The following is a 22,778-nucleotide window of genomic DNA, read 5'->3' as shown; positions in this document are numbered from 1 at the left end:
TCAAATCTAGAACAGCTTCCCCACAGTAGCTTTTTCAACCTTCTGAAATAAAAAGTTGTCACCCATGCAGTCCAACCAAGTACTCCCTGGATAGTCTGTGCCCCAGTGTGTTATTTTCCCAGCATATATCTGGATAGTTGAAGTCCCCCATCACCACCAAATCCTGGGCTTTGGATGAAGCACCTGGGAGTGGCCACTGTCAGAAGCCAGGATCCTGGACTAGCTGCACCTTTGGTTTGATGCAGTGAGGCTGTTGTTGGGCTCCCTGCCCTAAGGGGCCTACGCCCACTGCTAGTGCAGCTCAGAGTTGGAGGCACAAGCTGCCCGGGGAGCAGAGCAGGGAGGGACGTGGCCTGGGGAAGGAGGGAAGGCAGCAGAGCCCGGGTTTAACTACTCCTGCTCCCGCTACCCTTCCCAGGTTTGGCCTCTGGGGCTCGCCTGCAACAGAGCCTCGCCCCTCGCCGGCGTGGGCGGCGCTGGCGGGTCCCGCCTCCTGGGCTTCGGCAGCCGCCCGGCCGGCGCACACGCGGTGTCGCAGCAGCCGCAGCAGCCGCCCCGCACACGCACAGGCTCCGGCAGTGGCACTCGCAGCGCAGCAGCGGCCGCCGCCACCAGGCATGGCACAGGGCTCCGCCTCGCCATGGCAGCAGCAGCAGCGCGACACAGCACCCTGGACTTCCTGCTCAGCGCCCCAGGTGAGCGCCCCGGCCCGCCGCCCCACTGCGCCCCCCCCCCCCCCCAAACTGCAGCGGGTGCGTGCTGCGCCTTTGCGGGCGGGGACAGCCGGCCCGGCCCGCTCCTTGCTGCAGGCCCTTTGCGGCTCCCGCCGCCACGCTCTGCCCATCGGCCCCATGCGAGTGCTTCCCTGCCCACATCCTTGCACCCCCCCTTGCAGACCGCCCGCATCCTCCAGGCACGCAGCTGAACCCCCCCACCCCCCCTTTGAACCCTTTGCTCTGCTCCTTGCAGGCATGCGCTGGCCTCCCGGCGTGCATGCTGCCCCAGCCCAGGTCTGAGCTCCCTTCCCCCAGCCGGCCCCTCTCCGTGCTGTAGGGCCCTTCGTGGTAACCCCCCCGGCATGCACCCCTCCGAGCTGCCCCTTATGGGCGCAACTGTCCTCTCCCTTCAGGAATGCAGGTTCCCCCTGCCCTGTGCCTCCCCGGACGTGCCGAGCTCCCCCGCCTCTCCCCCGGCAGGCAGATGCGTCCGCCACTCCGGGCGCGCAGCTCCCCTCGTGTCGCGCCATGCATCCCCTCGCCTGGCCCTCTCTCCCTGCACCATTCATCTCCCCAGCCCGAGGGGGAAACACGAAGTCCGCTCGGCATCGGCCGACAGCCTAGCAACGCGCCTCGGGTAGCGCTGCTTCGCCAGCCGGGAGCGTTTCATGCACATTAGTGGATTGTCACTGAAAAAGTGCGTGTGGGGGGGGGGGGGGGGGGGGAGGGATGTTGCTGCTATTAAGCTTTTCTTTGCTGCCTGCACGACCTTTTCTTGTCCCTTGGCTGGGTGACTTTCTCTTGGCAAGGGTATTTTTATTTCCCCCCGCAGTTATCTTGCTGGTAGCCAAGGGAAATGGAATCTGGACAAGATCCTGTTTGGCCTAATGTAGAAATAAAACGAGGCAACATGAACCATTTGTGTATGGGAAGATTGGGGGTGGGGGACAACAATATGATTTAGAGAAAGGAAACAAGGAAGTGCTCGATTTTTGGAGAAGTGGTTTGCAAACATGAATTGCTGGTGGCCTCTTACAAATGGCACTGCCAGCTACACTGCCTAAGAAAGGAAAAGACTCAAGTTTTTGTTTTTGTTTCCCCCTTTGTTATGGTGTTCTAGGAAGAGAGTTGTTGATGGTGTGCATGTGTGCATGCATGGCTGATATGCTGGGCTTTGGCATGAAGATTTTTCAATCTGTGGGATTGAGTTACACGTGCACTTGAAAAAATACAGCTTTTTGCTAAAAGCTTCCTAGTTACGAATTATATTAGAGCTTTTTGAGGTTGCCTTAGGGAGCAGACATTACTGTAAAACGGGGATGTCCTGAAAATCTGACATGTAGTATTTCATTATGTATTCTGTTATGACTTGTCAGTGAAATGCTAAAAGTAGCATTTTTATCTTATTTAAAATGGGGTCACAGGCAATGACCTGCTGACTGTTTCTGGGTTGACACAAAGGAGAGAGAATACATATCCAGCATGATTTATTTGTAATTTGAGAAGCTATTCCTCAGTTTCTTATCTGATGATGGTGTGCAGAATTCTGGGCAGAAATTAGTGGTAAAAGTGATCTGGGGATCAGATGTTACGACTGGTTAGTTGTGGGATAGGTAGCAGAAGCAAGTTAGAGGCAAAGCTCAATAAAAGTATTAACTTTATTTGGTAAGTAAGGTGGCTGATATATTTCACTTTTGGAGAGCACTGTAAACCTTTGAATGCATTCAAAGACTGTAGAGTTAAATTGCTAGCTTTGGAAGGAGATAAGTAAACACATGATTACCTTGCTAGTTGTTTACTCTGGCAATATTTTAAAAAATTAGTTGTTTTTGAATTCACCACATTTTCCAGGCTGTTTGGATTGGGAACAAGCATTCCCCTGTATTACATCTTTTTTGGGAATTCTGAAGGTATAGATCTCAGAAGGTTCATTGAAGGCCATAGCATTTTTGACATCGCAGGATAATATATATTTGATATGAAAAGATATATTTTTCAGTGAACTAGCAAGAACCAAAAAGATACCACAGATGAGAAAATTGTAAAAGTTTGTCTACTTAAAAATGTATTCCATCCTTGATACTTTATCTTCCCTGTCTCCTTAGTTAATGGGAGCAGTGTTTTCAGGTGTTACATCAGACTTATTGTGGCTTTAAATGTAAAAACAATAGAACAGTTCGATTTTAGTGTATGTGAAAGACTCATCTATAACAACAAAAGAGGAAGCAAACTAAACAAGGAAGTGTTGTTCAACACAAGTGAATGAAGAAAACCACTTCTTTTACTATCTTGGGTGTTAACCTATAACAACAGTAAGGCTCTGTCTACACTCGCGGCTTCTTGCACAAGAAATATGCAAATAAGGCTGTGTGGAATATTGCAGAGCCTCATTTGCATACCTAATAAGCTGCCAGTTTGCAGAAGAGGCTCTTGTGCCAGAAGGAGCTGTCTACACTCCCCCTTCTTGCGCAACAAAAATCCTCTTGAGCAATTCTGCTATGCTGATTATTTTCAGGAATAACGGCATTGCGCAAGAGGGTTTTTCTTGTGCAAGAAGGGGCAGTGTAGACAGCTCCTTCTGGCGCAAAAGCCTCTTCTGCAAAAATGGCGGCTCAGTGGGTATGCAAATGAGGCTCTGCGATATCCCACGCTTAGCCTCATTTGCATATTTCTTGCACAAGAAGCTGCGAGTGTAGACATAGCCTAGGTGAACAGTCTTTGGAGATGAGTCTTTTTCCCCCCCCAAGATTACATTGTCATTGACTCAAATGATGGGGTTTTTTTAATGTAAAGCTTCATCTCTCTTATAGTTGTGACCCAAACCAAAATATTGGAATGATTTCTATAATGAAATGAATCATATATAATTGTGAGGGACTTCTGTCCCTTAGAATGTCACCTGAGAAGCTGAATCTGCCTTTTCTGCCAGCCGAGCTACCTTTAACCCTGTCTTGCTGAGCCAGGCTCTTAAACCTCCTTTAGTGTAGACATAGGCAGGAGCACACCCAACTACAGAATGATATAGACACTGATATCAGCCCTGGGAAGGTTGAGCTTAAGAGTCACAGCAATCAAGAGTCCACCTCCCTTGGAGTATAACCCCCAAATTATATGAAATTCACCTCCTCCCTCGACATGGAGGAAGGTATGCACAACCCTCCTCCCCCGTTAGAAATTACATAAACTGGGTTATATTATACACAAGAAATAACTTTAATAACTACAAAAGTGTGGTTTAAGTGGTTGAAGAGGGTTGAATCAGAACAAAGCAGTCTACTAAGAAAATAAAGCTAAGCATACAACCTAAACTTGTAACCAGTTTTCTAATGAATCAAATTATTCCTCACCCTAGATCAAGGTTGGGCAGTAATTTTTGATGGAGGGGTACTCCAAGATTTTGGTAAGTGGTAAAGGGCTGCATTTTCCTATGGAGGGGATGTGGGGTCTTGGACAGAAGTTGGGTGCAGAAGGGAGGTCAGGGAAGGGTACTGGAGAATGTGGGATCTGAGAGGGACTTTGTATTAGAAGCCGCCGGGCTCTTAATACATTTAAAATGAAGAACTGCATTGGGATGCTGTGCCTCTACATTTTAAATGTAGTGAGAGACCGGCTGCTCTTACTACATTTAAAATGCAGAGCCGCAGTTCGTGTTGCTCCCGGAACCAGCTTGGCAAATATTAATAATGTTGCTTAATGTACTTCGGAAAGCCACTTGGATAATCTGGTTTAAGAATCCGACAAGAATAGAAATAGAGCTCTATTGAATGAACAGACGTATCAAAGTTTGCTAGTTCTATTTAATATTTTTGGCTGTAAGGGCCAGATGACATGTCAAATGTGAATAAATTTTGGTGTGCTAATAGTTAAGCAAATTTGGGGGCCAGATTCTTAGCTGCTGTGATAGACATGGATCTAAAGAAGACAGTGGAAGGAAGCTGACAGAACTACTTGTAAGCTTTTTTGAAAAACTTACAACTATTTGAGGAAGACCTCCATGAAACATTAGTTTTTTTTATCAGCTCTTGTTACAAGTGGCAGTTTAAAAAAAAAAAAAAAAAAGAAGCAAATGTCTTGTATTTAAATCTATAAAGCCTGTGGAGTGGGATGGTGCATCATTCAAGCACAGTATCAGGAAAGTAGAGTTTATCATGTAGAGTTTTTAGAGTTTACCATGCACAGAATTATTTTATAAATTTGTACTCATTCATTTACTGAGAGATTTTTTTTCATCTTTGGTCAATCAGTGAATTTCAACCATATAAAGGAAGCAAGATAAGTAAAGTCTCAGGCATCAAGATGCTCCACTATTTAATTCATAACTGTGTACATCAGTATGCAAAGTTGGTTTTGAAGAGTCTGAAAAACTGAGTAGATTTGAGATGTTCAATTTTTGGCTTTCCTTACCATCTGCTGTTTATTACTGGTGGTGTCTTACAGTAGGTGTTCATTAAATATCTCGCTTCTTCTCCCAGCACGGTAGATACGTTTCAGAAAATGATCATGCAGAGTGAAAACGTGTTATACGGGGTCAATTTTCCCATTGAAAATAATGTAAAAGGTGGGGGTTGTGTTGCAAGTGCACGTGCACTTTCAGCTCCAGCCTGCATTTGTTAGCAGCTGGGACCAGGACACAAGGTTGGGGGAGAAAGGGGACTGGGTTATAGCAGGGAGGGAAGGTGTTTGGCTCTGGGGAAGGAAAAGGAAGGGCAGAGGAGGGGGCTTGCAGCCCACGACTGGGTTTCCCCAGCTGGCCAGTCACCGGCAGCTGCGCAGGGCTTACCCTGCCTCCGGAGGTTCACTGCTCGCCGCACCATTCCCCAGCGACCCCCTCTGGCTGGATGCCTCGCTCCTCTCCTCTGCCCCCCACTTGCAGCTGGCAGCTCGGTTTCCCCAGCTCGCCGGTCACCGGCAGCTGCGTGGGGCTTACTTTGCCTCCGGAGGGTCTCCGCTCGCCTCGCCATTCCCCTGTGACCCCCTCTGGCCGGGGAACTGCATGGTGAGTGGAGAACCTCGCCACTTTGTAAGGAGGCAGATGAAGCCCCGCGCAGCTGCCAGTGACCGGCGAGCTGGGGAAACCCAGCTGCAAGCAGGGGGCGGAGGAGAGGGAGCGAAGCATCCAGCCAGAGGGGGTCGCCGGGGAACAGCATGGCGAGCGGAGAACCTCTGCCGCTTCGTAAGGAGGCAGATGAAGCACCACGCAGCTGCGGTTAACCGGCGCGTTGGGGAAACAGCCACCCGCTGCAAGCGGGGGGCATAGGAGAGGGAGCGAGGCATCCGGCCAGAGGGGGTCGCCGGGGAACAGCACGGAGGGTGGAGAACCTCTGCCGATTTGCAGGGAAAGCCTCGTGCAGCTGCCGGCTGGCCCTAGGGGAAATCGTGTTATTGCAGGGACGGGTTGTGTCGTTCGAAAAATGTTTCCCCCCAAAAAATTGTGCTATCACGAAAACGTGTTAAGCGGGCACGTGTTAAGCGAGGAATTACTGTAATTGTACCAAACACAAACACCATTCACATGGGCACCGTGTTGGGGACCATTGGTCTAAAGCATAAAAGGATAATGTCACTGGGCTAGTTTATGTATTTGCAAAGTTTATGTAAACTTCTTTATGTAGTTAAAAACAGCTGTCCAGTAAGAACGGGGAATTTTATAACAACATGGGTGTTTGTATATGTGAATTTTGAGGGTAGAGAGAAATGGTAAAACAATTCATATTTCAGTTCTATAGTGTTAGTGGGATTATTAATGCTAAACAGAGAATGGGAAATGATTTAACCTCCCCCATCAAAAATATCACTCTTATGATTGGAAGCCTGTAAGCAGCACTTGCTACTCTGTCGGTTCTGCAACATCAGTTAGCCACTGTTCTAGATCATTTCTGGCATTACGGAGTTATACAAACAATAATGGTTAGCCATAATATGATGCTATGTAAGTTGAACTCGCATTTTTTTAAAAATACTTCAGTTTCATTCAAATTACAGAGGGAAAACACATTCTGTAAGATGATTTTTTTAAAGGGACACTGTTACTCTAAGGTTGATTTAAATTAAAACCAAACTTGCCCAATAGTACTATCTACTATGCAAATATTGATGGCAATAATATTCTCTTGTGTTGTATGTTAAAAGCCGGTTCCCCCTAGCACCATCTCCATGGCGGGGAGGGGAGGTAGAGGCACAGCAGAAAATGGCATCAGTGGGGACTAAAGCAGTCTCTGTTTGCACCGTTTCTGCTGTGACTCTGATTTTGAAATGTACTGAAGTGCAGCAAGAGCACAGGGCCAGCGAAAGTCCTCTGCTGGTTCCGCACTTCTTGCAGGGCCTCCGCTTTTGAACTGTAGCAAGAGCCAATCAAGGCTCTTGCTGTAGTTCAGAGGTGGAGGCACCCTTATAGACTAATCGAATAGTCAATGGAAATCCCATCGACTATTTGATTAGTTAATCTAAATTTAACATCCCTAGTGTATATGCAATTAGAAATTGAGTTGTGTTCAGTTTCACTCATCCCTGGGATAACTTCCTGTGTTGCAATAGAGCTGGAGCAAAGCGCTGTCCCTTATGGCCTTGGGAGCCAGTGTTTTAGTCTACCGTTTTCAAAGTCTCCTTGATTGGCCTTCAGTGAGTTGCTGAAAGTACTCATGGAACTTGGTTTCATATTAGGTAGCCAATCTGTTTTTGTCTTGACTTGTTTTTGTTTTCTGAGTGTGTTTATACTGCAATTCCCCTCCCTCGCAGGGAGTCTTGGAGCCTGGGTCAACTGCGTTGGGCTTGCTCTACAGGGAATGGGGTTAAAAACAGCACTGTAGACTAAGGATGTTAAGTATCAGTTAATTGACTAATTGAATAGTTGATGAATTTTTGCATCAACTATTTGATTAGTCAGTAGGGCGCCTCCACCTTTGAAGTGTAGCAATAGCTCTAGTGTAGCAACACTTCAAAGGTAAAAGCGAGGGAGCCCAGGGTCAGCTGGGGAGACCCCAGCTGATCCTGAGCTCCATGCAGCCCTGCCCCTTTGAAACGAAAGGAGTTCCCAGCTAATGGGAGCTATGGGGGAGGAGCCTGCAAGCCGACACAGGGGGGAGAGCTTCCCTGCACTGCCATTCTGGTGCAGAGTGGCTTCCTCCCCTTGCCAGGAAGAGCCTGAGTAATGTATGCAGTCGGTGGCTTGCCTTGATCCACCCCCATGTGGCTGAAGCACCAACACTGTCTCACCCCACTGTGCAGTGGGGCAATCCCCAAGCCTTGTGGGCTGGGTCAAGGTAAGCCACCATGACTTTTTGGTGAGTTTTTAGCATATATTTCTTAGCTCAACCTTCCTCTTCTGCTGTTTTATTCTTTATACTTCCTGTTTGGTTTATTTCCTTTGCACTAAATAAGAAAAATAAACCCCCAGAATCTTGTACTTTGTTCCCTCACTTTTGAGCCTAAGGTCTGCTTAGCAAGTGTTTGGAGTGTGAAACTCAGTTTGCTGATGTAGGCGTGCAACTCCTGAAGCGGCTGTGTCACTGAGACATTTTTGCGAGGCATACAAGACTGTAAATTGCAGTGTAACCTCTCTCTGCCTCGGTGTGAAAGAGAGATGCTGATGCTATGCAGGCTGTGCACCATTCCATATTTATGCCTGTGTAACCCTATTGAGAGCTCAGTTGCAAACGGAATGGCAATCATGCTGTTCAGAGTACAAGAAGGATTTGATTAGATCAGATTACAACTTTTCTACTGTGTTGACCTTGCATTACAAAGAATAATAGAAACCCGTAAAAAAATTATTTTAAATGAAGTGAAATCTTGACCAGACACACGTGGCAGATATGCCGAATGAGGTGCCTTTTTACATGTTACGTTCTGAAAAGAGATTAATGCATACAAATCAGTTAATAAGGGATTTTGTAATTAAATACATTTTTCTTTTAAAAAATAAACCTTCCAAATTAAACTTGAAATTATGACAACCTATGCTATGTTAATCCTGCATTTAGTATAAGGTTGGGCAAGGCCTTTTGATCTGGCTTGCGGCCCACTCTTCCAAGATCCCAAGGCAGGCGCTCTCCTGCTGCAGCTAGGGGCTGCTCAAAATGGCTGATGGCTCCCTCTAGCCACCGCCCACCCTGGCGGGGAGTGGGAGGAGAGACTTTCTGTGTTGCCTTTTCCCCTGGCCAATCATTGCAGCTCCCGTTGCCTGGAATCTGATGATCAGATGCAATGATTTGGGCTGAAGGCAGGGGCAGTGGGCAAAATCTCCCCCCTGTGCCCTACCTCTTCCAGGGGCATGCAGCTCAGAGTAGCACAAGGTGGGAGCCTCCATCTGTTTTGAGCAGCCTGGGGCTGTGGCAAGCAGGAAGCTTGCCTGGGGGTCCCCATTGGGCTGCTGGCTGGGAGCTGCCTAAGATAAATGCCTCCTGGCCAGAGCCTTCCTCTGGCACCGCACCTTCTCTCACTCCCCAATTCCCTGTCCCAGGTCACCTCCCTATGGTAGTGGGGGTGTGCATGTGTTAGAGTGGGGCCTCACTGGAAGGGGTGGGGCTGGGTTGGGAGTAGGGCTGGGGGCTTGCTTCCTCCAGTCCTACCTTCACTGACCATCAATGGTTTGGTGTGTCTAACCCAGCCTTACTTCAAGAACTGGTCTACATGCAAAACTGTTGCTACAAACAGTTATTCTAATTACAGTCGGTTGGGTAGCAGAACAACCTTTTCTTTATTTCTGTCAATATCAGACTTTTTGGAAAATCTTTCTTTTTTTTATTTTGCACCGTTTTGGTGCAAGTGTGTGCAAGACTGCTGTCTATGAAAAAAGTGGTATATCACCATGCCACTGCTCGCTCTCTCGCTCTCTCTTTCTCTCGACTATCTTGCAAGAAGCATGCCTTTTATGGAATCCGCATGCCAATTTCTGACAGGCATGATTAGTGTTTAAAGCCTCTCTTCTCTCTTGGAGAAGATTGTTTTGAGACCCATCCTAGCGTAATTGAAAAACATTCTTTGATTAGTTGGAAGTGGTTCCTAAAATGCTCCCAGCTCCCCAGCAGTGCTGAAGGGATTTGCTTTGCTAAACTGAGCAAAACCATAAAATACTTAACACAATAAGGAACAACTTGTGAGTGTGTGTTAATTGCCTGAGTGCAGCTGTTAAGTAGGTGGAGTCAAAAATAGAAAAGGGATGGAGCGGAGCCATTGAATTCCAACAAGCAAGGAATATTATTTGTGCTGTACAGAAGCCAGGAAAAGTACTTGTATTGAGGGACTATGGTTAGGCTCTGTGAGTCAAACAGCTGCTTTGGAGATTAATTTATCATATCTGAGAAGTGAGGCTAATGAATCCTTATTCAACTAAAAAAATGAAAGCAAATACTGAGTTTGACCATGATGCTTGAAACTGAAGCAAAAGGCTCTCTTCCCCCAAACTAGTTTGAATTCCAACCATCCCAAAAGTATTTTAAATCTAGCTTTGCTAGATGTAGAATAGGCAGTCTTTATATAGGGATGAAGATTTTTCTGGTGATGGCCAGTTACAAGAAACTGTAGACCTGTGGGCCAGTGGCTCTTGGGTTTGATTTGAATTATCTGTCTATGCTGGCCCTGATTTTTTTAAGGTGAGGGTGAACCATAATGCCCACTCAGAATGCCCTTGTGGAGAAATGGCTTTAGATGGTAAAACTCATGAAGGCAAGGAACATGTCTTCCTCGTGTCCTCCTGAGCTCACAGTCCATGCTTAGCAAATAAAAACATAGGTTGGACTTCAGATGAGCAGTAGTCCAGAGGCTAATAAAATAACTCCAAACAAAAGGAAAAAGTTTTTTAGTATTTCATGCCAAAATTGAGACACTTGGTGGCCATAACAACCAACTCAAAGCAAAGTTTAACTTAGATATGTATATGGAAGACAATTGTAAAAACACCAGTACTTTGTCTAAGTGAGTGTTCCGACACTTAAAAGCGCACCAGTGGCCTCAACAATAGTTCCCTACCCCCATCTCCCTTAGACAAAATGCCTAGGTTCAGGTGCATTATTTGGACACTGTACTACAATTTTCCATGTTTTCAATAACACCAATAGTACACTAGATGCTTTGGCATAGGGCTTGCTATCATATAATGCCATCAATCTCATCTTAATAGACAACATATGAAGAAGTGAGTGTAAATGACTGGCAAAGTTATTGACACACTTTATTAAGTCTGTGATGTTTATTCTCCACTCTCTATTTCAATCTATTGAGCTAGTGTATTTGAGTTTTAGCCATCACTAGTGCAAAGAAAGGCAGTGGTTTTCAACTTTTTTTCATTTGTGAACTCCTGAAAAATTTCAAATGGAGATGCTGTCCTCTTTGGAAATCTTGAATATAGTCTGCAGACCCCTGGTTAAAAATCACTCCTCTGTGGTAACGATAACCTTTCACGGACCCCTTAGTCACCATAGAATGAAAACTGCTGGATAAACTGTTTGGAAATGGAGAAGGTACATATATGTGAAAAAGTGGCAGAACTCTGAGTTGATTAAGGGAAAAGGACAGGAATGAGTTGTTTATATGGGTTGGGGGGAAAACAGGGAATGGAAATTAGAATAGATAAGAACATAGGAGTTGCCATAATGGATCAGACTCAGTGTCCATGCAGGGCTTTCATATTATATAAGATTCTCTTACTTTTTGAAATGTAAGATTGTACTTCATTTGTGTATATAAGTTTAGTTGCTTTAACCTTGTAAATTACTGTCTCTTTTTTTTTTATGTAATAAACTACATAAAGATTTATTATAGGACTGGATACAAATCTTGCCTTTGATATAAGATCTCATTCTAAAGTGTGATTGACCTGAAGTGACTGCCTGCTCTTATAGGGCTCATCTAGACTACACGGAAGTGCCGAAAGAGGATATGTAAGTGCATATCTTCTTCCGATCTCACTTTCAAAAGCAGAGCTTTTGAAAGTAGTTTGAACGCGGCTTTTTTCGGCGAACTCCTCCCCCCTTTTCGAAAAGCCACGTAAACCTCATTTTTTGAGGAAAAGCAGCTTTTTGAAAAAAGTGTAGGGGGTTTGCCGAAAAAAGCCACGTCCAAAGTACTTTCACTTTTGAAAGAAGACATGCAAATTCCCACAGAGCTCTTTCGGCACTTCACTGTGGTCTAGATGAGCCCTTAGGAGAGGGAGTAACCTGAATATTGATGGAAGGGACCATCTGTCACAAAGGGAACCAAAGCAGACCCCTGGATGGTGAGAGAGCCTGGAGTAGCCAGTGGGACTGTCTGTGATTCTGTGTAAAGGTTGTTCTACTGTTAGAGGTGTTTACACTTGATATTTGGTTGGTGAAATCTAGGTATACAACTCCCAGCCATTTGGGGGGTTCGTGCCCTGGTTCTTAACAGTTGGCCTTGAGGATGGTACTCGGACTCTGGAGTCATTGAAGGCAGTGTTACAGATGCATGTTGAATCAGTTTAAGGAATTTTTTAAAAGAAAAAGTGTGCACCACTCCTTGAGTTACACTGCAGTGAGTATGTTTTATCTGTGTAGATGCTACCTACGCTGATGGAGGGTTTCCCCTGTCAGCATAGGTAATCCAACTCTCCAAGAGGCAATGGAAGAATTCTGTCAATATGGGGGCTTAGATCATCTTCACTACACTTCTCACAGGCATACCTTTTTCACACCCCCTGAGCAATATAGTTATGCTCAGGGCTTGACAAATAATGCAGTCTACTTGCCCGTGGCGAGTAGATTGCAACCCGGAAGAGCCGGGTTCGGGCGATCTGTGCATGCGCAGAACAATCTGCGCATGCGCAGATTGCTGGACAAGCGCGGCTGGCGAGCGGGGCTCACCGTGGTTCGGCGAGTCCTGGTTATGCTGACCTAGCTCTCTAGTGTAGCTCAGGCCGAAGTCTTCTCCCCCTTATTTGCAACCCTGACCTCGTCGCACATTAGCCAATTTAGGTTCTAAGTAGAGGTGAAGAACTGGCTGGTAATGTTCTCTAATCTTTGCATCCATGTGCAAATTTTTTCCATTCAAGTACAGAAAAAGTTTAATGTGCACTGAGGCATGTGTGAATGTTCACCACCAGTAGAAATGAAAAACATAGCTGTGGGCACTCTGCTAATCAGCCGTGCAGCATTTGAATCCCTCCTGAGTGGCTGCACAGTGCACAGATTACAGGGAACGCTGCTGGGAGTGTGTGTGGGGGGGAGGCTGCCTCTAGCCCTACCCATTCTACCCCAAGGTCCCATCCCTTAAGGGGGCCCCAGGGCCCTCCCCCCAGCAAAGGACACCAGGCTTGGTAGAGGACACACTGGTGAGTCTTGGTGTCTACTTTCACTTCTGCTTCTAAACCTAAAGGCTGTACCTTTATCTGTCAAGAGCCAAGCAAATCCGTGGTACTACATACCCAATGTAATGTATGCAACTATGCAATTGTTAAGAATGGGAAGTAAAAAATGGTCTATCCAATTGAAACTTCATGTGGCATTTAGATAGGCAGAATGGAATTTCCTCAGGATTTTGGGATTATGGTTTTTAACAGATTTCACATTTTGCTTTTACTGTATTTAATTATATGCTGATGGGGACTGGTTACCAGCTTCTCAATACACCATCTTAACTACCATAGGTTTGGAACATTTTCATCTATTATAGCTATTCTTGTGGCTGAAGTTTACCATTCATCTTGTTTAAAATGAAGTTTTTGTCTTTAAAGCCAGAAAGGAATGTAGTTTTTGTAAACAGAGTTAATACATCCTGCCATGTCACATTATCTGTTATCTCAGAGTTAGTCATTAGGTGCAATTGTAGCAGAATTTCAAGTGATTAAATGTCTCTCAAAACTCATGCTACTGTAACCTCACACACTTTTAAGTTATCAAGAATTGCACTCATGGTTTTGGCCAAGGTGTCCAACCTGTTCTGAAGCAGTAGCCACTATATGGCCTAACTACCGTGCCTCAGGGAGGTGAATTACCTACATTCACAGAAGAATCTCTCTTGTTGGCATAGGTAGAACCTACATTGAAGCACTGCAACAGTGCAGCTGTAGCATTTAAAGTGCACATAAGCCATTAATTACTTTCCAAAGTAGACTAGCAAGTCAAAGTTAACCTGCAAAAAGTAAAAGTTCTTTCTTTTTGGTTTATGATATGTAAATAAGATATGAACCATATTATAATTCTCCTCTCTCCTCCCCAAAGAAAATAGTTTATTTTCGGGTGTCTTTGTTGGAGATATGAATAGGTTGGAAAAGCGTAGATGATTTCTCAATCAAGGCATGTCTGCCCTACCTGCCAGATCAATGGGCAGTGATCAATCCAGCAGGGATTGATTTCTCGTCTAGTGTAGATGTGATAAATCAACTGCCAAGCGCTCTCCTGTTGACTTCGGTACTCCATCAGAATGAGAAACATAGGCGCAGTTTATGGGAGAGTGCCTACGTTATTCATGTTGCCAAATTTGTGTAACTTATATCAATAGCCTGTGGTAGTGTAGATCAGCCCTCAGTTTGAAAGGAAGTTTTCCCAATGTTGGTAGGTTTTTTTTAAACAGTTTTAAACAGCCTAGATAAAATTACTTTTTCTGGGTTTTTTTTCTTGTTCTTTCCTTGTCTTGTTTTATCATTCACTGGAGGAGTGGAGTGTGGTATTTTGCTTTTTGTTTGTGTTTTTCCCTCCCCAGTCCATCAAGGAGAACTTAAGCAAAAACAGAGAAGTCAAAATCTGTTTGCAAAGGTAAAAGGCAAAAAAGAAATCCTTTTAAGTTTTCTTCATACAAAATTTCCCTTTCCCTTAAATTATTTTTATTATACTATCTCCTAGAAAAGGAGTTCTCAAACTTCATTGCTTAGCAACCTCCTTTGGACCAAAAAAAAAAAAGCCTGGGGAAGAAAAAAGGGACAGAACTTGAGCCCTACTGTTCTTGGTGGCCACAGATTAAAGACCTGCTGTCCCAGAGAGGGAGAGAAGGCACTGGAGCATGAGCCCTGCCACCCTGGATGCAGTTGGAACTTGGGCTTCAGCCCCGAGTCTCAGCACGTCTAATGCTGACCCTGGTGACCCAATTAAAAAGTTTGAGAACCACTGTCCTAAAAGCTCCATGTGGGCTAAGTACCATGAGCATTAAAGACATTCCTAATGGTCGTCTACTTTTTCCATGTACAGTTGAATACAGGAACAGGTCTGTCATTTCCACCCAGCTTTATCAGTATTCTGCTTGTTTGAGATACAAATCAACTTAAAACTGTGCAAATTATTAAAAATTCAATTCTCCTCTGTCTTGATAATCTTGGTACAGAGCTGTGCTTCCTGCAGTTCTGTCTCTGCAGACCCAGTGTTCACAAAAACAAAGGATTTTCCTATGGTGATGTTTGTTACAGAGAACAGAATGCTGCTAAACTTAGTATTGGGGGAGGTGTTTGTTGCCAAGGCCAATTGTGTTTTAGTGGACACATTTTCAAGAATTTAAGTAGCTCAGTTTGAAAGCTCATATTAGAATGGGATTTGGTACGCTGTTATATTCTTTAGTTTCTTCTTTAAACATCCCTTAAACAAAAGCTACAATTAAAGGCTATTAATACAAGAACAAACAGCATCCCTGAACTTTAGAAAACCTGGGAAGCTAAAACTCTACTCAGAATAAGTAGATATGTAAAACATAGCTTAATGAATAAATTGTATGTCTCCCCTGAGAGCCCTCACATTAAGAGATAAAGTCTCTTTGGAGGCCGCTGATCTCCAGAATTGCCACCTCTTCCCAAGATTGCCACCTCTTCCCAAGAGCATATAATTCTTAATTTTATAAACTCCACTGCTGTAATTTGTTCAAGTGGATGAATTCACCCTTCCTCCTGCCACAGAACCAAATTATCTTTGGGATAGAGGCAAGAAATATTGGATACTGTCAGTTAAATGAAAATGCACCTCTTAATTAGATGACTAATGAACTTGATTCTGCCATTTTTACAGCTATGCATAATCATAACCCACAGATTCATTTGCTATTTCCTAAATCAAAAGAGTGCGCGTGTGTGGGAGGCGGGGGAGCGGGTTCTGCTCTTCCCCTTCAACCTTAATTCCTGGCACAGAGCTAGTGTACTATGGATATATACATTTCATAGGGCCATAAACCCTTAAATCATGGATAAGGGATAAGAGCACATGATTGTGAGGTGGTAAAGCATTAGACTTGCTGCTGCTGGAGCCATATAACTATGGACTACAGAGTCCCATGCGTCCATTGCCTTGAACTGTCAAAGTTGTTAGGCATTCAGATTGGTCTTTTCCCAGGCTACTCACATTATGTATGGAGGGTGATTGCATATAACACCTCAGTAGGGATGTAGTTGACTATACGAGTAACTGATAAGCCTAGGCTTATTGGCTAATCTTATTGACTACACACGTTCCCTCCATTGCTGCCTCCATATCAGAGGCGCAAGCTCCCCTTAAGCACTGGAGCTGCCTGATACAGAGGCAGCAGGGTGGGGGGGGGGGGGTCATGTGGAAGCCTGTATATGTGAGGAGCTGACTTTTTTTTAAGCCAGCTCCCCATGTGTATCTGCTCATGCGAGCCACTCCCCTCCCTGCTGCCGTCTTTCTATCAGAGGAAACAGAAGTGGGCGGGGGGTGGGGTGGGGGGGGCAGCCCAGTGAGGTAGGCGTAGGCCGGAGCTGGTGTTTGGGGGGTGGAGGAGAGGAGGGAGCTGGCTTAAAAGCTGGTTCCTCGGAGCCTCCTGCTCTCCCATCCCTCCATGCTGCTGCCTCTGCCTCTTGTCCTCTGGATAAATATCCAGAGGACAAAGACATCATAATCAAATTGCTCAAAATTAAAACTGGAACCCACTGGGAAAAAAAGATTCATAATGAACAAGAGGGTAATAAACATTTGGAATTTACTGACAAATCTCTTACTAGGGGGCTTTAAATCAAGATTGGACGTATTTCAAAAAGAGATGGTCTGGTTCATCTGCAAATTATGGGGCTGAATTCTGGAAATGGACTGAAATGTTATGGTCTGTATAGTGCAGGAGGTCAGACAAGTAGATCATAATGGCTTTTTGTTGTTGTCTTAAGACAGCACTTAAATTCATTGATTTTTATCAGTGACCAGCTTTTTGGCAACCGTAATTTTTCAGAAGAACATCTGTAGCTATTCCAAACTGCGTCTTTATGCAGATGTTAATCATTGAACATAATAGTAAAATTGATATTGTATTCTTTGATATCTAGACCCTTTCAGTTTCATCCCTTTCAAAGCATAAATGCCAAATACTAGGATAATTATTAATTTTACTTTACATTTTAAATAAATGCAGTTTGTTAAATTGCAGTGTGAACTGTGAACTAATGTTCCCAGCCTGAACTTGCATCAAAATTTGAACTAAATGGAAAGACATTCTTTCACTTGAGTTGCTCTTATGATCAGAGGATACACTTTGCCTTGTCCAGGGATACTCTCTGAATATTTTCTCCCACTCTGATCTGGGAGATGGAAGCAAATTCACTTATTTTAAAAATAAGTGCCATGGCACTTCAGTGCAAACACTGCCTTCTCTGACAAGAGGAGTTGTCTTGTAGGCATAAGTTCTCCTCCTCCCTTGAGAGTGATAAATATGTCAGTGAAGGAATTCTACTGCTCTCTACATGGGACTTAGGTTAACCTAACTATGAAGCTCAGGGGTGTAGATTTTTCACAGCCGTACACGATGTACTTAATCCGACATAATTTTCAAGTGTAGACCACAAGCCTTTGTGCTTTTCACTTAAATCTGCTGGTCTGAAAAGTACTATGTCCACAATTTATCTAACTAGCCACCCAGCAGTTTCATTTTCATGCTTCTATAGCAGTCTTACAATCTTGTAGGAGAAAACAAGAAGTAAAGGAAGGACAGTGGGAGGGAGAAGATGATGAAAGGGGGATAAGTATTGGTAAGGATGTCAGGGGTATGGGAGAGTCAACACATGACAAAGCACCAAGGGTAATGTCGAAATTAAAAAACGTGGAACCAGTTTTCTTGGCAGGGAGAGGCTATACCAATTCTAGCAGTGCAGACAACAGGAACAGGTTATTCAACAGCAAGTAATGAAAACTTTCTCTTATAAACACTTGAGTTTTGTCTGTGCTGGTGCTTACATCAAGGATGTTGCTATTCTATTGCTGGATAGGAAATATAATAATTTCTAGTGGATATGGAGTCAGGGAGAAGGTCAAAAGCTTCCCAGAAAATATGGAGTATGAAAGAAGGCAAAAAAATGTGGAGTGTTTTTGGGGAGGGAGGGTAGAGATTGCATTTTATTACATTTCAGAAAAAATATGTCCCCTGTAAAATGTTTGAATTTACACCACCGCTTAACACTGCATGTATATTATGGAGCTTTGGAAGTAGGGATGTTAAGAAGCGTGCAGTTCGTTAATCATGTAGTCAACACAAATTATGTCACTACACCATTAATAAGGGTTAGCACTGCAAGCACTCAGTCCTGGTTTGTGCCAGGTCCAGTAACTATCTCTGCTGCAGCTCTGCACTACGAGTATTTTAGGAGCTGGTGATCAGGCAGCCTGGCTTAGTCCTGACTTGCGCTGCTGCTCCTGCTGCAGCTCTGCAATAATACTTTCCGTGCAGAGCTGCAGCGGGGGTAGCTCCCAGGAGCTGGCGTGAACCAGGACTGAGCCAGGCTGCTGGCCAGCCCTCTGAAGAATTTACTGGCAGAGCTGTGGGGTGTGGATGTGGGCAATTGGTAACATTAACAGAAAAGCTTCTGTGTATTGGTTAATTGCTTAGCCACCTACACCAGGGGTTAGCAAACGTCAATAATGGTCTTTCCCCCAACCTACCCCTGTGCATTCTGCTCCCCCCAGCCCAGGTGGAGGCTGGGATAAAATCCTGCTTCTCAAAGTAACAAGCACTAGCAGTCTGTTCTGTCCTAACTCCCAGCTAAAGCACAAACAAATTATCCACCGCCTCATAGTACAAGTACACTACCTCCCACCCGCTCCTTCCCCCACCTACCTCATGCAGTCAGCCCCTTACATCCCCCTTCCCAGGAGGCTTGGGAGTGCTGAGTTTCTGCTTCTCTCCGCCATGCACAAGGGATTCTTCAAGCTCTCCTCCCCTCTTACTCCCACTCCCCTTCCCAATTAACCACTCCTCCTCCCCCTGCCTAGGCTCTTATTCTCACTTTATCTTGCTTTTTATTACCTTTTCTCGGAGCTGCTCCTTTCAAGCATGGAGCAGCTCCCTTTAGCTGCGTGCTCAGCAAGACAACACCCTGCCCCTTGTGATAAGCTGAGTTCCCTGCTGTACAGGAGCTAGCTCAGAAAGTAGGGAACTATGCTCCTGTGCCACTGACCCCCTCAGCCTGCTGCCCCAACCTGCCTCGGGCTCCTTCAACCTGCTGCTGGTTGGGTGACACGGCTGCCCCAGCCCTTCTGCCATAACTTCTGCTCCAGCCAGCATGGCAGCTGGCCCGCCAGCATGGGGCACCAGCCTTGTTGTTGGGGCACTAGCCCTGTTGCCAGCCTGCATGCAGCCCCAATCAGGCTGCCAGCTTTCCCCGGCCCCAGCTGAGTTGCCGTGGTCCCAGTTTTGCTGCTGCAGTTCTGCTGCCACAGCCCCAAACAGGCTTCCCCTGTGGGGCTCTATCCCACACACAGTCCCCATCGAGCTGCCGCAGCAAAACCCTGCTACCGAGCTCAGTTGCCAGGTTGCCTCTGCCGCACTACCGTGGCTCCTCCACCGGAGGAGTAGCCATGTGACCCCAAGCTGTGGCCCAACCTCCCAGGAGCAGCAGCCTGCCCTGGGCCTGGCCCCACTGCTGGAGGAGCAGCCCACATGGCCCAAGCCCCAGCCGCTGGATGAGCTTGCCTGGCTGAGCCCCCACGTGCCCACTACCAGCAGCAGTTCACCTGCTTTCACCGGCTCACTGTTGCCATGGAGTTGGGCGGGCGGAGAAGGGAGAGAGCACCGGCTGCTGACACACAGCCCAATCTGCAGCCTTTCTGCTTCCCTCCCTCCCCCCGCCGCCGCTGCCAGGGCTGCAGCTGCGCACTGACCATGAGGCTCAAGCGGCAGCGCAGGATCCTCGCTGCTCAGGGCGGGAGAAGTGGGGCTGAGCTCCTGCCCCATGTGCCACCGGAAATCGGCTCATGTGCCACTTACGGCACATGTGCCGTAGGTTGCCGACCCCAGACCTGCACTGTTACATCCCTGTTCGGAAGGAGAGTCCACCTACACTTGCGCATGTGTGAACACTAGACGCAAGTAAAATCAAAGCATGTCAGTACCCAAATAGTTCAGTGTTTTTCAGCAGAACTTGTTTTTTCTTAATTCTAATTAAGTATAAATTGCAATCTGGGGTGTATAATGGATGTGGCTTAGAAGATAAAAGATAAATGTGAACTCCAACATTATTTGATCTTTATCTGAAAGGCAGTGCCTTGCTAGCTTAATGCATTTTGGCAAGAGGGGGTGAATTAGAGATTCTTGTGACCCTGTTTATAGGGAAAAATAAAGGAAATTTTTTTTTGCTCCTCTTTAGTATTTCAGTTGGTTTGGTAGCATTAGATGGATGATTGCCATTATGTTGAAGCTGTACTCAAATATGTGGGCTATCAATAATCACATTGGCAGTTTAGTCCGGTGGTCTTTGTACTTGGTGGAAAACATGCTCCTAAGATTTAGAGCTTCTCTTCTATGGAAGAGAAACTGATCAGCCAAAGCAGAGTAATTGTTGAATAAAATCACTGTTACTCTGGAATAGTTTATTCATGTAGCTATATTGACAAAGCTATAGCTATAGTTATTCCACTAGAGCAGTGATCTCCGACCTTTTTAACAATAAGATCACTTTTTCAGTTTAAGTACAATGTAAGATCTACCCCAAACTCAAATACCCTTGCCCCACTTCCTTCCCGCCCCCTCTTTGAGGCCCTGCCCCTGCTCCAACCCTTCCCTGAGGCCTCACCTGCTTAGTCCATCCCCCTTCCTCCCCCATCCTCACTCACTTTCACCAGGCTGGGGTGGGAGGTTGGGTTGGGTTGGGTTGCCGACTCTAGTCTTGGTCCAAGGGGTTTGGCGTGTGGGAAGGGCCCTGTGCTTAGGCCAGGGGGTTGGAATACAGGAGGGGTTTCAGGATGCAAGCTCTGGGAAGGGTTTTGGGTGCAGGGGAACTCATGTTTGGGGCAGGAGGTGGGTTCAGGGCTGGGGCAGGGGTTCAAGAAGCAGGCTGTGGCTGGGCACCACTTAACTGAAACTGCTTCCGGGTGATGGAGCAGTGGAGTTAAGGCAAGATTATTCCTGCCCTGGCCCTGCAACACTCCTGGAAGCAGCTGGCATGTACAGCAATTACTCCATGGAGCCATGTGCTGCCCTGGTTCTGCAGGCCTGTTTTGCTTGATTCCCTTAGGGCAGGGGTGGGCAATACTTTTAAAAAGGAGGACACTTCATACATTTCTGAAGTGGCCCCGGGCGGCTCTGGAAAGGTCAGAGCCTCAGGTGGAAGGGGTGGGGCCAGGAGACTTCTCGTACCCCCCCCCCACCCTGATTTGCCTCGGGGTGGGGGAATGTTTGAAGTCTCCCTGCCCCCTCCCTCTCCACACCAAGGGAGAATCAACAGCTGTTTTAAAACAGCTGGAGGTTCCCTCTAGGTGCTGTAATGGGAGGAGACTTTGCATGCTCCCCCTCCGCCCTCAGGCTAGTCAGGGTCTGGGGGCAGGGGGAGCGTGTGAAGTCTCTTGCCTTCTGCCCCACCTTGCTAGGTTTGCGCGGCAGCTAGAGAGAGCCACTGGCTGTTTTAAAACAGCTGAGTTTTCTCTCTAGGTGCCGTGTGCCCTTGCCAGGGGGAGGGTGGGAGGAGAGACTTAGCGCACTCCCCTGTCCCCAGGTTTCGATTGGCCTGGAGAGGGGGGGAACAGCAGCGTGGCCTCTGTTGAAGGATCTGGCCTGTGGAGGCCCCTTTGCCCAGCCTTGTCTTAGGGCAGTGGTCCCCAACCTTTTTGGGTGGCGGGTGCCGCATAGGGCTGCTGGGCCACCTGGGGGTGGGGCCGCGCATGCACCACACGCCCAGGGCAGGGGCCATGCGTGTACCGGGGGCGGGGGCGGCGCTAGGCGGGCGGACATAAATGCCTTGGTGGGCGCCATGGCACCCATGGGCACCGTGTTGAGGACCCCTGCCTTGGGGCAACAAAAGTTTGGTGTCTTTACAAACACTTGTCTCAGAGGGTTATGCTTTGAGACTAATGTTATGTACATCAAAACCTGAGTTGTATGACGCTCTTCTACCAGTTTTGCACTGAGGCTACGTCTAGACTGCAAGCCTCTTTCGAAAGAGGCTTTTTCAAAAGGTACTTTTGTAAAAGCCTCTTTCCAAAAAGAGCGTCTAGCCTATAACCAGTACTTTCAAAAAAGCAAGCCGCTTTTTCGAAAGAGAGCACCCAGGCAGTCTGGATACTCTTTTTTGAAAAAGCACAGTTTGCATTACATAGTGCCTTTTTTCGAAAGAACACTTTCAAAAAAGGCGTTCTTCATCGTAAAACGAGGTTTTCCGCAGTCGAAAAAACTGCCACATTTTTTTTTATTTACTTTCGAAAGTATCCTTTTTAATTGTACCCTTTGGTATATATGGTTGTGACTACTTTCTTCCACTATTTGATCTGAGGAAGTGGGTCTGGCCCACGAAAGCTCATCATCTAATAAACCATCTTGTTAGTCTTTAAAGTGCTACATTGTCCTGCATTTTGCTAGATTATAATTGGCAGGTTATAATGGCCTCCTCTTAAATAATGGAACAATAGTTCTGCCCCTCCGTCTTCTGGGATTGTCTAAGTGATAATGCAAGTAAATAACTTTGAGGGAACAGGCTTTGCTTGAAGTAATTCCATTTTAGTTTAGAATTTCAGTTTAGATTTGGCCCGTAAGAGTCTATTAAACTCTGGAACATCTGTCGTTTGACACACACACAGGTCCAATGCATAAATTAGAATTTTCTTGGTAGAAAACTGATGACCAACAAAGAACAGCCTCAGCTGAAGGACTTCTTGTCAGTAGATTTAAAAGTGTAGCTCATTGGTGGTGCTGATGGTGTCATAGGTG

The 22,778-nt window shown here is 46.0% G+C and overlaps 1 protein-coding gene across 1 annotated transcript in view; it reads left to right on the top strand.

The window, feature by feature from the left end:
- Nucleotides 1-463: 463 nt before the first annotated feature.
- SMS (spermine synthase) overlaps nucleotides 464-22,778 on the top strand; it is a 66,663-nt gene continuing 44,348 nt past the window's right edge. Inside the window, exon 1 of the mRNA XM_075913321.1 lies at nucleotides 464-695. Within this exon, the coding sequence (XP_075769436.1) occupies nucleotides 641-695 (55 nt within the window). The 5' untranslated portion in view covers nucleotides 464-640. The remainder of the gene's footprint in view (nucleotides 696-22,778) is intronic.

The sequence above is a fragment of the Pelodiscus sinensis genome, chromosome 1 (assembly GCF_049634645.1).
Source record: "Pelodiscus sinensis isolate JC-2024 chromosome 1, ASM4963464v1, whole genome shotgun sequence".
Classification (NCBI taxonomy): domain Eukaryota; kingdom Metazoa; phylum Chordata; order Testudines; family Trionychidae; genus Pelodiscus; species Pelodiscus sinensis.
The sequence above is the reverse complement of the archived record's forward strand: the minus strand, read 5'-3'. Positions and strand labels throughout refer to the sequence as shown.